Genomic DNA, 16,860 nt, shown 5'->3' on the forward strand with positions numbered 1-16,860 from the left:
AAATATGTGTCTACATAGGGGTACCATGTTTTTCATGAAATTAAATTTTATTTGAAGTATAAAAAATAAATTTAAGCACCAAAAAAATATGAAACCAAAATTAATTACTTTAAACATCGACGCTATCGGGCTTCGGCGGAATTCCTGATATTGTGTGCGCACTGCGGAATAAATCAGAAATACGACTGAACTTAAGTCTTAAAATATTGAGATTTATAATGAAAAAAAAAACCGTACGGATCGCTTCATGTTTCTTGTTCATGTCTACAGCTTTGCTAACTGAAATTTTAAATCGATTGCGTCTTTGCAACTACTTCGACAATCGCCACGGATTGCATTATAATTTATACTACGTCAATATGATAAACCCATAGATGTATGGTATATTACAAATTCTTATATCAAGGAGGTCCGTGTTTGAGATTTGATCATCAAGATAATGAAATGAGGCATAACAACAACCGAAATAGTTTATAATTTTAAAATGTAAATTACAAAAATATATAAAGTACCTATTATTTAAATTTTTAATTTAATAATTAATAAAGGTGGTGTTTAAATATTCGATGCACAAGCATATTAATTTATGAGTTATTAAATATAAATCTTATTGTAAATAAATGTAATTACTACTTTTTAGATTTAACCAGGAATGTATTGGTAAAAAATGTCTTGTGTATACGGCATATTTTTTTAAATGTATCTTAAAAATTTTTTTCGCTCCTCTCGAAAATTGGTGTGCATAAGTATAACATTTAACATTATTCTTACTTCATTATCAGTATCAACCAATATTTTTTTAAATATAAAATCCATTAATATGTTGAAAATATTATTTTTATTTTTACACTATAAAATTTAAAAGACCAATTTCAAATCTTCAAAAACAATTAATAAAATAATACACGCTTTTCCATTTACCTCCATCCTCCGTATACCCGCCGTATACTTATAAATAAATATTTATTTCAAGTATAAGCATTTCTTCGTAAATATTGTTATGAGTATAAGCCGTAGGTATACTCCCGTATACGCTCCAACACACCACTGGATTTAACAAAAAGGTATTCAGTGCCTAATGCATCACATTTACCGTATACCGACTATACAAACTATAGTTTGTAAAATTCCAAGTTAAATCTTTTCTCTGAATTCTGTCGAGCACGAAATTAATAATTAATATTTTATGTATTAAATTTGAGTGCATTGGTTAGTTAGTTATAATTTATGCTATTCTCGAATAGCTAATTCGAAATTAAAATTTCGTTAATTTAAAATTTAAAATTTCCTTATTTAATTTCCGATAGATATTCAATAATCAGCAGACCAAATTTCCCAGCTCTATAAAATAATTTGATGTTTGATGCACGACGGCGTCACTCTAATTCGTGGTTCGACCACAAGCAAACGACATAGTAATATTCATAAGTTACTTAACATGTATATAAACTAAAAATAAAAATTGTTGAATTTTGAGGGACATAAGAACTCCCGTGTACTGTACTACTGTAGTATGACTAGTATGTATAACATTATTTATATCTATTTAATTGTATAAATTATGTTAATATTCTGCGACCTGGATATGCCGTCGTCGTTTGTGCTATAAGCGTATTTTTTTGTGTTGCGCGCTCGGGAACAAAAAATATGCCCCTACTTTACCCGTTTAGCAAATTGTGTGAGACAATAAATTTTAATTTTGAGACTAAAAAGTAAAATATGTAAGCCCCAAAAGAATAGGTAATCAAACTTACGTATACATCGACTCTTCGGGAAATATATAGCTGAAAAGACATATCTTGAGTGCAGACGCCATATCGAGGAACTTCTTTCTTCATCTAAATCCGAACTGTAAAAATCGAGATTCTTTATAAAAATTACTTGAGTAGAATGAAATATGTGAGCAAATATTTATGGTTGCCCTACACATTTCTCTTTTGTTCAATGAAATTATTACAATTGTGAATCGTCTCCGGCGAGTGACGACGAGTGACGACGATCGACTTTTGCCATAGATGTTAGATATTATAATATAATATGTTGTTATCAGTTTTCAAGTTTTTGACATCTTTGGATGACACGATACATTTTTTATTTCAGATTATCAGTAAATCATTTATTTGTTGAAACAGATTAAATTACTGAATATCAAGAGTACTCATTGGCTGAACTGCAGTTGCAGTGTAGTCTGGCAATTGACAATAACAGGTATTGTATATAATTATTTCAAAATAATATATTATTTAATTAATTGTCTTAAATAATTTTTAGATATATATTATCCGAAGCAGTTTTTTATGGACATGGTTATTATGTTGGGTATGTAAGCCGTGTAAATAGATGAGAAGTGCACAAATATTTGGCAAAAAAAATTAAAAGTACCCCTAGTTCAATAAAAATAAAACCACATGTAATTTTATATGTGAAAGAGACATGTACTTGGTACAAAAGTCAACTATAGCAATAAAAACAACAACACAACACAGGTTTGTGATCTATTTATTGGTTTTTATACATTATAGTGACCAGCCATAGAAAAATATATTCTGACACACAAGTAGGTATATGTATTATTATAATACATTGCCACTGTATAATTATGAAATGAGAAATGCGAAGATTGGTTTTCATGTAAAATAATATAAAATATATTAGGTAGGTATATTTATACATAAATAATATGTCTACAGTGTAATTATACAAATTACAAATAGGTACATAAAAATATTGATGTTTTCTTAATAAAATATAATAGGTATACATTTTTAACACTATAAATTGTTTATAATTTATCACTTCGTAGTCATATGGCTATATAATCATATTGTATCATATTAAATACACCAATAATATTATATTAAATTTAAAATGTAAATGCATATTTTATACACGTCCAACACAGTTGAAATATGAAATAGAAAAAAAGGACGACGCACACCTTATGCAGACAGAACAACCTGGAAAAATAAAACAATTGTATTAATACTTGGGTAAATCAATAAAAATGTATCTAAGTATTTTTTATCCGCAATTCATAAGCGGTTAGGTCAGGACGGTTGTGTGAATGTATCTTGACACTTAACATTTCACACGCCACATTTAAAACCGAAAAGCGTTAGTATAATAATTTAAAGATTTATAAGTTATTGAGGAAATCTCTAAACAATCGTAGTTCGTCCTTACATCGCGTTTGTTGTGGAAGCGCATTAAAGCTTTTGAGTTCTAAGAAGCTGTACCTACCTATATTATAATATTTTATTTTTATAATGTGATGCAAAATATTTTGACGATCCTGATTCCTGACACGTTAGTATCTATATAGTTTTTAATGAGGTTTTTAATTATAAACATTTACAGAGTATATAGATGATAATTAGAGAACTGCAGATAGGAGCATACCCAGGACGGGTTCATGATACGTATCTACATAGGTGCATATGACACTAAAACTTCAAAGATTTAAAAAAAATTCACACACACATAAGTATTAGAGTGGAAATGATACAGGGAAGTGCCAATTTCAATTATAGGTATATCTACAAATTATTTTGCGAAACAAGATAATTTTATAATTATTTAATGTTCTAATTAGTAAGTTTGATTATGAAAATATATAAAAGTGCCAATAGTATTTTATATATCAATAATATAGATATTACGATATATGTGTTTATAAATCGTCATTATTTGTCAATATAATAAATTATATTAAGCAGAATATTATAAAAATCATATTAAGATTAACACAGTTATAGGTAAAACTCATGCTAGCAATAAAATAAATCTATTGATACGTTTATAGGTAAGTTTGGCACTTTTGAACGATAAAGTTCTAAAATTCTAAATTCAATGTCTGGAATTAAATAGAGAGCGAAGTGCGATTTGCATGCATTTATAACAACTATATTATATGAGCGGTCGGCAATGGAACACAATATATTTTATTTCATTATCTGGGTATTGCGCCACAACAAAATTACAAAATGCTTAAAGAGTACTAGTAACTGGCCCCATATATATTTTATAACTTATTTAAAATTACTTATAACTTTATAGGTACCTAATTTTAAATGCAGTTGATACAAATCACATTTATACTTTTTCATCAGGTATTTCATTCATTCAATAAAATAACATGGCTGCATAGTGCAATTATAAATATCATAGTAATTATATAAATAATAAGCCAAAAACAATTATTTATTTTTAAATAATGAGTTAGAGATTGTACAAAATCAAACCTTCGTGAGTATTTCTTCATTACGTTTTAGAATATACCTACTAATTATGTCAGGCAAAGTCTGTTTCCTGGTTTTCTGTATGACTTTAGCTATGCTTCTAAAATTGTAGTGTGAATATTTGATTGTAAATGTGGACTTTGCAATATAAAACATTAAAAAACTATGGATCTTTGGTTATGACATAAATTGAAGTTATTTTTGATATGTGAATGAAAGTATTTGAAGGTATTAGTTAAGTAATGACCCAATTATGGGGTCGGATGCACCTTTTATAAATGTAAAATTTTGATGGTCAAGTTACCGTACTCGTTTTTTTAAATGTTAACTGCGGTCTAATTCCCAAACGCCTTTCTATGAACTCCCTTCTTATCTCATTTTTGTGACTTATGTCGACTCATTTCCACCAAAAAGATTTAAATTTTTTATAAATATTGTAGCGAAGGTGTGTGATAGAACCCATTACCCATGTACTAATATCCGTACATAGATGAATACATACTTCCAGTTTTTAGATATTGCTTTGTCCAGGTTACTCAATTCTTCGTGTAGTACATGTTTTCTAATTCCGTAGTAATAACTTTTGATATATGATTTCCAGTCGAAATTTTCCATGCCGAATTCAAATTGGTCACGGTCTTCGATGCTCAGTGACGATAACAATTTGACGCTATTGCTGTTGTCAAATTTCCATTGGTTCGTAGTAAACACACGAAGTAAGCCAGTCATAAATTCTGTTTTCGAATACATTTTCAACATTCTGTTCAAAAATATTTTTAAATTAAAATAGTATTATATATATATATATATATAGGTTGCCAATTATTAACTCGTGCATTATGCACGTGACAGTATAATTTTCGTCAATGGTCATTATTTTGAGAACTTGGAGTTAAATTAGAAATATCAATACATTATCAAAACGTATATAATAGAATAGCTTACAGAAGTTATACTGGGTGTAACAAACAATTTGTTAGATTTCAAAAAAATCATATTTATTGTAAAATGTGAGTAACATTACAAATTATAATCCCCACTTTTTTCACTCTAACTTGAAGTCGTAACTCTTACAAGCTAAAAAGAAAGTAAAGTAACTTTTTCAACATTAAATTTAACTTACACACTTTGTATGCACTAATAACTCAACGTAAAGCGTTAATGATATTATAGTTAGTTGACCTAGCTTTATTAATGCTTGTACATAAAATATAAATATATCTTTTTGAGATATTGAAGAAGATGGCTTTAGTTATCACCGTAAAATAGGTGCCTACTGTTTCAAATTAAATAACACAATAAATCACTTACTTGGGACTTTTTCCGCTTATGATTAAAAGAAAGTCCACAAATGCTGCCGGTATCCGGTGCAGGAGAAATTTCAAAATCATGCCGATCCATAAGTTTGTGTACATAATATAAGTCGCGTACCACATTGACCGCAAAGGAGGTGACACATAGTAATGCTCAGTCATTCCTCCGATGTATTCATTCCATGTCAACGGGCTATCAGTGCTCGAAACAAAATTATAGATTTTTGGTTGTTCGTTTGTATTATCATTGTCTTGATGTCTGAAAATGATCGAAATTAATGGTATTATACAGCAACGCGTGTGCATAAAATATAAAATATTATTAGCTATATACTGCACAGTGCTTGATTTGGGAGGAAATCAGAAGGGGGAGCAAAAGTGTATAAAAATAAAATGTGCGTAACTGAATATGAAAATGTCTTATTGATTAGGATTTACTTACGATGGGTAAGCATAAATATTTTCTTAAAAGAAGGACTCCGTCTTCTCACGTCACCCTTAAATCAAGCACCATATAAACAACATCTATCATAGTACTGCAGGAGCAGGACTATAAATTATGTTACTCAGTAATGTAACACTGTGTTAGGATTTTCCTCACCCCCTCGTCACCGTGGAAAATGTGACTTTTTATATGCACCCCCAAAACAATTTTAGGTATAAACTAACAATAATAAAAATAACTTGTCTTAAAATAGTTTGTCTCAATAAAAATTATTTTTATTGATATGATTGTGGTGCTTTAATTCTATTTCATAAAAAGTATGTTACAGCGAAAAAAAAATGAATAACTTCAGTCACATAATATTATTAATTATTGTTAAAATATATTATCATCTACCTTTTAACGGTATCCCACATAACACTGATGAGTGCGTTGGCAGTATAATCCGCTGGGATTATATCAGTTACTTTGTCCGTGGAAATTTGAAGTGTTCTTAAGAATCCGACTATGACACCGGTTAATATTCCTGTAGGCCCGTTCATGTTCTCCAACCATCCTGGTTCCGGTTCGGATTTCGTGCACCCGACTATAAAACATAAAAATAAATTATAAAAGTATTTAGATACCTACTTACACAAAATTACGAGTGTAATATTATACAGTGGTTTTTGAGTAATTATTCATATTTTATTTACAGGCCTATGGCGTAGGTATACAGAAATGTCCAATGTGGGGAGAGTATTATAAAAAATATTTACTATGTATGTATATGCATCTGAGGCATTTGATTTGAAGAAACATGTTTAAGTCTTTATTTAGTGAGAATATCCAACAAATCATTTGCTCATTTTCATTCATCGTTTTTAAAATATTAATCTTTAAAAACTATAAAACGAATTTATTGAAAAAATCATATCAGCTTAAAAAATAAATACTTGAATATATTTGTCTCATCATGATATTATTGTTATAATGAATGTATGTATTAATTATTTTTTGTGCATGGTATTTAATAAAATAAAATACAGGAAATCCGTCAAGTTATTACAGCTATTCTTGTTATCCCTGCACTGTATTATGACTATGTTTTTAATTTAGGAGCTTACTGAACACAAATTTCGGCTCGGGAGATCTATATTTAGGCTGGCCCTTATTATTTCTTAAACTCAAATATCTAAAGACCCAAGCAGACTAGTGTATTACCATTACTGTATTACTATTACATACTAAGGTATTAATTATTTACTATTACCTATTGGAAATAGTTGTGTTAATTTCCGGTCGGACTTAGTTTCAAAGTTGTAGCCATTTTTAGTTAGTCACTTTTATGGTAGGTACCTAATGTTTAAACTTTAAATGGATATCTTCACTTTTATAGTACTAAGCACATTTTTGTCACGCTGTGGATACGATACATAATCGATAAAATCTTTATGCCACACATATTTGACATTATATTTATAGGTATCCATCGGTAATTCTTACAGGTGTTAAGTGACTGCAACTTCAAAAGTTCTGCACCGAATTGTTTTTAAGAATACGTCATAGGTAACGAATATTAAAGTTAGTCACTTTTAAAAACTTAACATCGAACATTTAACGCGAGTACTTGATTACTTTTACAAATCAGCCAGAATAAAATATAAATAGTAATCATTAACTGACAGGCATAGGTACAACATAATATTATTATTTTTTCTACGTGTTATTATTGTAACTAATGACTTTAGATCAGAGAAATAGATCATATAATATAACGTATAATATACCTGAAGATTAATGATTGTAATATTATGTATATAGATCAAATAAACACTTACTAATCGATGGACGAAAAATGGAAATAGGCAAGCGGTTTTCGTTGGTTGATATCAAATCTTCAGTGATTGCTTTTGTAAAAGTGTACGTGTTTGGCCAATTTTCCAGAATTCTATTATTTAATTGTAAATAATTATTATACACCGAAAAAAATTATCCATCATCTACATCGTTATATTTTATTAAAATATATTTACTTAGGTTCAGACAGATCGTCTGTCCCCAGCATGTTTTTTAGCTCCTTGGCCGTAACCGGAGTCGGATAGTATTGTTCTCTGATCTCATCCCTGGGACAGTGCGAATATGCGGTCGACACGTGCACAAAACCCTGCGAAATAATTAACGACATTGAGTTAATTGTATTGTATGGAATTACATAAAATGTTATTTTCATGTCTTTCGTCTCACGTCTGTTGATATTTTACAAAAAAAATAAACCGGTTTTGTACACACAAATAAGTGCATTGTACTTATTATATTATTAAGCGCATACGCAGTACGTCAGCATAGCTATGCAAACTGCGAACTTGTACCTTAAGATTTTTCATCTGCGCAGCTAATGTCAAAAGGTTGTAGGTTCCTTGAATGTTTATTTTGGTCGCCAACTCCAGAGCTTCGTTGAATTTGATCGTGGCTGCGCAATGAAAAACAAAATTCACATTTTCCATAATCCAGTTACGATCCGCTGTTGATAAACCCAACGATTCTTCTTCGATATTTCCATCAATGACTTTAATATGGTCCATGAAATCGGGTTTTTCATTACGAAGTCGGTCGAAAAGCTATTTAGATTAAAACACAATATTATTATTGAAACAATCAAACACATCATAATTATATTATCAGTATTCTGAGCTATCTGAACAAGCAAATGTGTGTGTTATAATATATGCAACATATAATATTTTAAAAAAAAGTTAAAGTTAGTAGAATTGAGCTGTAATGAATATGTTAACTTGAATGCGATAAACAATTTTAAAATGTATTTATATCAAATAAATATGTATCTTATATGCTATATTTTAATAAGTCGATCTGAACGGAGATGCGTGGTGTATAAGCCTGTATAGTTATTTGTTAAAAATGTCTTACAAATATTAATTTTATATTTTAATATTTAATAATTTTTTTATAAGAAATACGGCATGTTGTAAGTTGTTCACTAATCTTTATCAAAAGCATCGTACATATTATTTAATATTAGTCATTATGATTTTTTCATAAAATATTATTGTTTTAAACAAAATCAACCTACAAGTAAATATCACGTGCTGCAGAACGATACGAATAGTTAGTGGTATAAAATAAGTCTATATATATCTATTTAAGACTAAATGATTATAAGATGAAAATACAAATATTTGATAAAAATCCATACGGTTATTCCTTTTTAAGTTACAAAAACAATTGACGATGTCGAAAACTGGTATTGTTCTAAGTTAATTTTTCGGTATTAATTTTTCTCGATTATTTTAAAACGTACCGATATCTTTTTACTTTTGACCCAAAATACCAATAAGATTCAATTTGTTACCAGAAACCACTCATCTCAAAGTCCCAGATCGATCATTTTAATATTTTACTGTAAAGTAGTACTGTTAAGGCAACTACAGACACAAAAATAAAATTATAAATAAAATGCAAATCATTTAAAACCAATACGTTTATTGCTCAGCTCAGAATCTAAAAGCATTTTTTCAAAATTGTTATATTACACAAAATATTAAAATATTCAATTCATTGAATTTTATTATTTCAACATTTTTATTCACATTATATTATAGGTAGTAAAAGAAATTATCTTTACTAATTTACGATAAGATATTGTAAATATTTATTATATTATTATAGATTATGTACTAATGAATTATTAATTATTAACTGTCGAAATATTAAATATTCATTTTATTATTCAATATTATAACTGATTTAATTTAGTTCCGTTGAGGAAATCTCCAAACATTAATTAATTGTGAAATTAAATATCCAAGTATTATATAATATGAGGTGTAGAAGTTTGTATTTTTTATGCAAAATTATATTTTTAACCAACTTCTTATCTAAATTAAAATGTTGACTACCATGATTTGATGTCTACTGTAAGTTAATAGTTAATTATTTAATTCGTTTTGTTAGTAATAATATTAAATTATCAGTGTCAAGAAAATAGTTTGAAAAAATATATACAATAATATATTACATTAACGTATTCAATTTTTAAAAAACCATAGCAACAAATAACGAATCTTTATAACTATATAATATATAAAATGACTGACTAATTCAACATCGCCTAAAGCCTAGGCGGAACCACTGAAGGTCTGAGGCTATGAGCACGAAATTTGTTCAGTAGTTTCGTTTTATGATGCAAAGACCCATTAAGAAAGTATTATCCAAAATCCACTTTTTAAAGAGATCCTCAAACAAGGATTTTGAGATTGAAGGTGGAAATCGACATTTGGTTTACATTAATAATAGGAGAAATTACAAATTAATATTATTATTTTTTATATTTAAATGGTTGCTACTGATAATCCTTGCAAATGAGGTGAAATCGGAAGTTGACCCGTCGTAACTTTGAACTTTTTAGAAGAGTACCAAGAAACAACGATTCTTAATAAACTTGTAAAATGATCTAATAAATAATAATTATAATATTAATATTGGTAATGATCTAAAGGCTATCGACTCAAATATTGATACACATACTATACGTCACGATCTTAAGTCTAACAAAATTAGCCAACCTTACATAGTTCATGCCAATAAAGTTTAAAAAAATAAAATAAAAACAATAATGTCAGGTTTGACGTAAAAAAAAGCACAAAAGTTATATTTTCGAACATCGTTATTTGAAATAATTTTTTTACATTACATTTACGTTTATTGTTAATATTTGATTGATGATTGATGATAATCTATTATTATGTTTAATAGTATTTAGTTTTTTCGTTTCACGTTTGTTGATAACGTTTATTTTTTGAACATTTTTTCGTTATACAGTTATGAATAACGTTTTGATGGTATGGGAGAATATAAAAATTCCTATTTTAAAATTGTATCGATATAAATATATAATACTGACAACTGAAATTATAAACAATCATCCTTGTAATTCGATTTGTAAAACTCCATAAAACTGTTATACCTATTAAATTTATATTTTAAAATTAATAATCTCACTGTCGTTTTAAAATATAAAATCTCATACTCAAATAGTCTTATGATGGTTTAAAAATTTGAATTACGAGGATGTTTCTTTAATTTCATGACAACACCAATTTTGAGTGATAAATAATACCTATATACTATAATAGTCCAGTGATTTAAAAAGTCATTTTATAGAATAAAATATTATGAAAATGTTAGAACATCCAAAAAAGTGCTATACGTAGTGGCCGTTTACTCGCAGCATGTATAGACTATTAAAGCTCACCACATCAAATATTGCAACGATGGATTTCACAGTTCATCTGTTTAAGCTACAAACATATTATATAAATGCATATTTTTGTTGAAAGTTTTGTCAGTTATATTTTTGAATCGACGTATTTTTGTGATAAAATTAATGTTTTCAAACTTAATTGTAAGAAACTGAACAATTTAACATAAAAGCCAAGATATGGTGAACGCTTTCCGGGTGATTAAGATTTTATTTTGTTAAATCGGGAAACCATAATCAAATTTTTTTCAAAGTTTGAAAACTTTACGATTTAACTCTGGAAAAATTCGTTAAAAGGCTGGACTGTAAGTTGTATATTTAGATTAATTTTCTTAGTATTTAGTATTTGAACTGTATGGTTCAATATGGAACTTTTGTAAAATAACTCAAATATTATTAATTCATGCATTGTTTATTCGATAATTACATTGAATTAAAACTAAAAAGTATTAATTTTTTGAAACCTTTTTTTTATAACCCTCATATGAGATCTCAAAATCCACACAATTTTGTTATTCCTAAACAAATTAGTATCTATACACTATTGATTAGGTATATAATTAAAATAAAAATCTAACATAATATTAAACTACATATATTTGAGCTTAAAGAATAACTTTACTCGGAAGTTGGAATTTATTATTTTTTAAATAAGCATTATATCTGCCATGGAATTTAAATATATTAATTAATCTGTACATGTCTATTAATACTATAATAGAAATATTTAAAATTAAAGGCTGTAACTTATATGTATAGATATGTAGGCGCAAGCGTTAAAAAACTTATACAGTTAAAACCTCTAACTTTTGTGCAAGCAATATGTAAATTATTTAATAATGAAACAAAACATATTCATGACATATAAACATATTATATTATTATACTTACCGATTGTTTATAGATATCTGCAACCCTCTGGCCGGCGTCGAATCCTTTTTTGCTCCTCACGAGAATCGCGATGTTTTTCACCGGACAAGACCTGAGTAATTTTTCCGTGAGTATTTTCCCCAAAAATCCCGTACTCCCGGTGACCAAAAACGTCCCGTTTCTAAATGTTTCGGCTATACCACCGGCTGTTTCCATTGCACTTTATTGCGGTTTCGACGGCGCACGACACGAATCACTAAGGAATTATTGTTATACGGACTGTTTTATAGTCGCAGGGCTGCGGTGTTGGGAATATAATATGCGACGAGCTAGTATGACTGCGAATAAAGTGCACGAGACACGGAACCTCCGCGGATAACCAACTCAATCGGTGCTCGTGATAATGTCGCTCTATCCTTATATACATAAGTATATATGATATGTATACGCTACCTATGACCGGATACTGCAGTTGCGGTTACGGGAAAAGTCGTCCCCACTGTTCCGCCGGGCCGCCAGGCGTTCGTCAAAAACTAAAAAACCCGATTAAAAAAAAAAAAAAAACCAATTATTAATAATAATAATAATAATATCAGTGATGATGCACGCACGAGTGCTGAGAAATCGGTTTTCAAACTTAACCCGACAAATGCGTAGAGATACGTACACGTACTACATATATTATATACCCGCAGACGTTTTAACATATATTTATGTGCGTGTGACGTTCATGCTGTACCTGCGATAGGCCATATGATATGTATGTGTTATGCGTATGTTGTACTATACAGCAATGACATGTGCGCAGGAGCAAACGGGTATGTCGAGATGTGAAATGTGATGAATACGAGTGTTGTCTATATGCCCGCGGCTTGTCCAGGAATTTCGTGGAAGTGATGAATCGGCGGAGTGTTGGATATCAAATATATAAAAAAACGACTTCAAATCACTGTTAAAAAATGTGTGTTTTTCCCATTGTTGCAGGGCCTTGTCGAACCGCCCCTGCACGTCCATAGCAGCACAAACATACATGGGTATACTAAACGGATTACAAGTATTTTTTAAGTGTTTTGTTGTGCCTATACTCGGGTTAAAGTTCAAAAACAAAAAAGTGAGGCCCGGGCTGCACGGATAACTTTATCGTCTTTTGGTTTGATAATATTTAAATTTAACGCACTTTAAGTACGTACTGAAGTGGCGCCTCCCCAAGAACATAATATGTATTTAAAAACGTTGTAGTCCTTTACTCGTGTATCAGCTTAATACACAAACGAATAAGATAGGGGACTGGAGGGCATATTTGAAGTGTGGATTTCGAAAAAGATTTTATTAATTTTGAAATTGCAAATAATTTTCCAGTGAAATATAGAAAAATAATATTAAAAGTGGATTTTTTTTTATAAGAATTCAAAGTTTTTATGAGACGAAGACAACAGAGTAGTGAATTAAACGTTTAGAGGAGTTTTATACAATATCACTATTAGGTACTATAAATATATTATTGTCATTATAGGTTCAATAAAATTATGACATGTAAATATAATAATATACAAAATAGTTATTTTGTTAATTTTAATTGTTTTTATCCTGTTGCCATTTGTAAATGTATCTAAAAAAGATGTAATATGTTGAGAACTTTTGTAATGTAGAGCTAGTTGATATGGCTGTCAAAGTCAATTTTCGGATTTTGTGGTTTCAAAAATCGTTTTTATCTCATAGACTTGAAGTAGTTTTGTTGATTTTAAAAATAAATTTGGCTATAACCTATAGCCAAAAATACTAATATGATTCCAACAGCACATATATCTATTGTAGAAGCATCACTAGATTTATCATTTTAAATTTTTTTATCTGATAAAGTTGTTCGGCTCTTAGGAAAATTCAAACTTGGCAATTAAAATGACCGAAGAAAGACTTTTGTTGATGATTAACATATTGTGTAAATTATATTTAATTACTTACAGATTACATATTTCTGAAATATACTCACTTACTAATTAAAGGTACTTGATTAAAGAAGATTTCATGAGAATAATAATTAATTATTAGATAATTAGAACTAAATTAGTACGCAAACGTAATTGCATGTAACACTGTCTCAAAAACAAAATTTTGAGGCACATATAGTCATATGATGGCAGATGGGTTATGTTAACTGTTATGTGCACTTATTCAGATCAGGGCTTATACTTGTGAGTATACTTATGAGTGCAAATATGTTTTTTGAAATTCATTATGTCTAGTTAGACATTTTAAAATATGAGACGAATAATTTATTGTCGACAGTATTTACATTATTTTTGTTTGAAAACAAATTATAATTTGTGAATTTTTTTTTCAATCTGGTAAATTAATATTTGAAAAGCTTTGATGTTTTTTTTGTGGATGTAATAATAATTTACCAGTTATGGACTTTTTTTTATATACATATTTATATATAGCTTCCAGTACTAGACTAATTACATGTACAATTACAATTACAGTTATGAACTTATATCACGGAATCGGATATTTTTTTTTTATAAATACGTTGTACATATTTATGCAAATTATGGTAATATATATATATATATATATATATATATATATTATATAACCATGTATTATCTGTATTAAATTGTTTACAACTGGTTTTGTAATTCTCTCCCTAGCTCACATCGATAATCTATTCTTATTTATTTCTTTCTTTCTTTTTCTGTTAATATTATCATAATATTATTATAGTCTTGCTACCTTTTTTCTCTATCTTTTAAATATTATAATTATTATATTTTATTGTATAAGTATTAACTATACATAATCAACTACAGTTAGTTTACTCGATTTTATCTACACCACCTGTAATAATTGTAATTGTCGAACTATAATAGTTGTACCCTGAAAGTTCTAAATAAAAAATAAAAATAAAACTATCTATTATTTTTATTTTTATTTTATTTAAGGTATGATTAATCCAATTTAATATGTAATTAATTAATTACTATAATTATATTTATACAGAGAAAGACTAATCATAACGACTGGTAAATGATAATGTGATGTAATTATTGAGATGATTAAATATTTTACTTACCTAATAAACAAGTAGCACTGTTGTTTGTTATTTCTATATGCAGGTATAAAAAAAAGCAAACAGTAATTAAAGCGTTTCCAAATTGTTTGAACACCTTGAATACCAATGTATCGTATATGTTACAACTAGGATGAGGGTTTTAATTGCATTTTTTTAGAATGTCCTAAAACAATGCTTTTCAATCACAAAATTCGATTCATATACTAAACAATTAAGAATTAAACTTTTATTTGATATTTTAAGGTTTTTAAGGCATTTTTTCTTATTTGTACTTTTACATACTTAGTTCATACTATTATCGGAAACCATTTTGATTTTCTCGTAAAAGAAAAAAATTCATATTTCTATGTATACATATGATTTTACTGACTATATCAGATAAATACAATGACGCTTATCTGATATAATGAAGTTAGCGATTAGATATATTTTAGCGACATCGTATAATGTAGTCGTATTGCACTATATTTTGTACTGTTGTGTTGACTACAGTCTCGTCAGTAACTGATTCTCGAATGATTTTTATAGTTTTGTTTTGCGTAATTAATAAAAAAAGTTTATTCTTTGATGATAAAAATAATTTTAATGCATTTTCCAACAATTTTTTCATAACTGCGATAAATTGTTATTTTTAAGGCATTTTTCTTGTTTTTAGAACATTTAAATTCTCACCTTTTTAATTACCAATTAGTAATTATATGTCTATATAACATAAATCGTACTTGAACATGTAAATATGCAATCAATAATTATATTAAAAATATTTAAACATTTATACTTTAAAGGTTATGTACCTAAAATTTAAAAAAAAAGTGAATGATCAAATTTCATTTTTTATTTAAATAAAAAATGTGTGAAATGACGAGACAAATTGAAACTTATAGCACTGCAAAGTAATGGACGTCCTCTTCAAATTTAAGTGATCTTATAGATGGTATAAATTATTTCAAAACTAAATTTTGTCAGTTATTATACATTGGGAAATTAGGAATTATAATATTAGGTACTTATACCAGCGATAATCGATAGTACCTACAGACTGCAATAGAAAAAACGATTTAAAAAAAAAATCTTCTACGTCACTGAATAACATTCCTTATTATGATGTTATGTAAATTGTATCTTAGATAGGAGCAGCCATGAAATTTGACCCCTACCCCCCAACAATTTTCACTGTCCAGAAACTTAACATTAAAAATATAAAATAAATAATTATGTATTTCGCATAATATAACAATAAGTTATACCCATTTAAAATTGAATATGTATATTGCGTGGTTATTTTCAGTACCGTAATCAATCTTATTTACATTTTTCCCTTCCAAAATATTGTAGCAGGATAACCTATCAAAATTTTCTCAGCCACTCCTTTCGCGTAAACAATTTCCGAGCACTCCTATGACGTAGGATATAAAATATTACATATAGAATATAGAAAGATATAGGTAGATAGGGGATCCGGGACTCGTAAATACTGTACAGTACAATGCTATAATTACATACAGTGGAAATGATTAATCCATCTTCCCAAAGATTCTGAGACCAATTTTTATTTTTCGATTTACGGACTTCCACTCCCACCACATTTGAGTGGATTTTGTTATTGTTGTTGTTTTGGTTTTTTTTTTTAAACACGGTGCAGCGTACCTGCTTTGGATATC

The 16,860-nt window shown here is 28.3% G+C and overlaps 1 protein-coding gene across 1 annotated transcript; it reads right to left on the reverse strand.

The window, feature by feature from the left end:
• Positions 1–2,825: 2,825 nt before the first annotated feature.
• On the reverse strand, positions 2,826–12,544 carry LOC111038290 (fatty acyl-CoA reductase wat-like). The gene is made up of 8 exons (XM_022321336.1): positions 12,148–12,544; positions 8,348–8,596; positions 8,012–8,142; positions 7,817–7,926; positions 6,393–6,582; positions 5,550–5,810; positions 4,741–4,998; positions 2,826–2,957 (listed from the first exon to the last, which is right to left on the reverse strand). The coding sequence occupies exons 1-8, from the start codon at positions 12,340–12,342 to the stop codon at positions 2,864–2,866; spliced, it is 1,488 nt and encodes a 495-aa protein (XP_022177028.1). The 5' UTR covers positions 12,343–12,544; the 3' UTR covers positions 2,826–2,863.
• Positions 12,545–16,860: the final 4,316 nt, after the last annotated feature.

This window comes from Myzus persicae, unplaced genomic scaffold, assembly GCF_001856785.1.
Source record: "Myzus persicae strain clone G006 unplaced genomic scaffold, MPER_G0061.0, whole genome shotgun sequence".
Taxonomy (NCBI): domain Eukaryota; kingdom Metazoa; phylum Arthropoda; class Insecta; order Hemiptera; family Aphididae; genus Myzus; species Myzus persicae.

Excerpts from the sequence above, each read along its gene's own strand:
- LOC111038290 (XM_022321336.1), bottom strand. The coding sequence starts at position 12,342 with ATGGAAACAGCCGGTGGTATAGCCGAAACATTTAGAAACGGGACGTTT. Across the intron at positions 8,143-8,347 it reads CGCAGATGAAAAATCTTAAG|GGTTTTGTGCACGTGTCGAC; the intron begins GTACAAGTTCGC and ends ATTATTTCGCAG. Across the intron at positions 6,583-7,816 it reads CATTTTTCGTCCATCGATTA|TCGGGTGCACGAAATCCGAA; the intron begins GTAAGTGTTTAT and ends TATGTTTTATAG.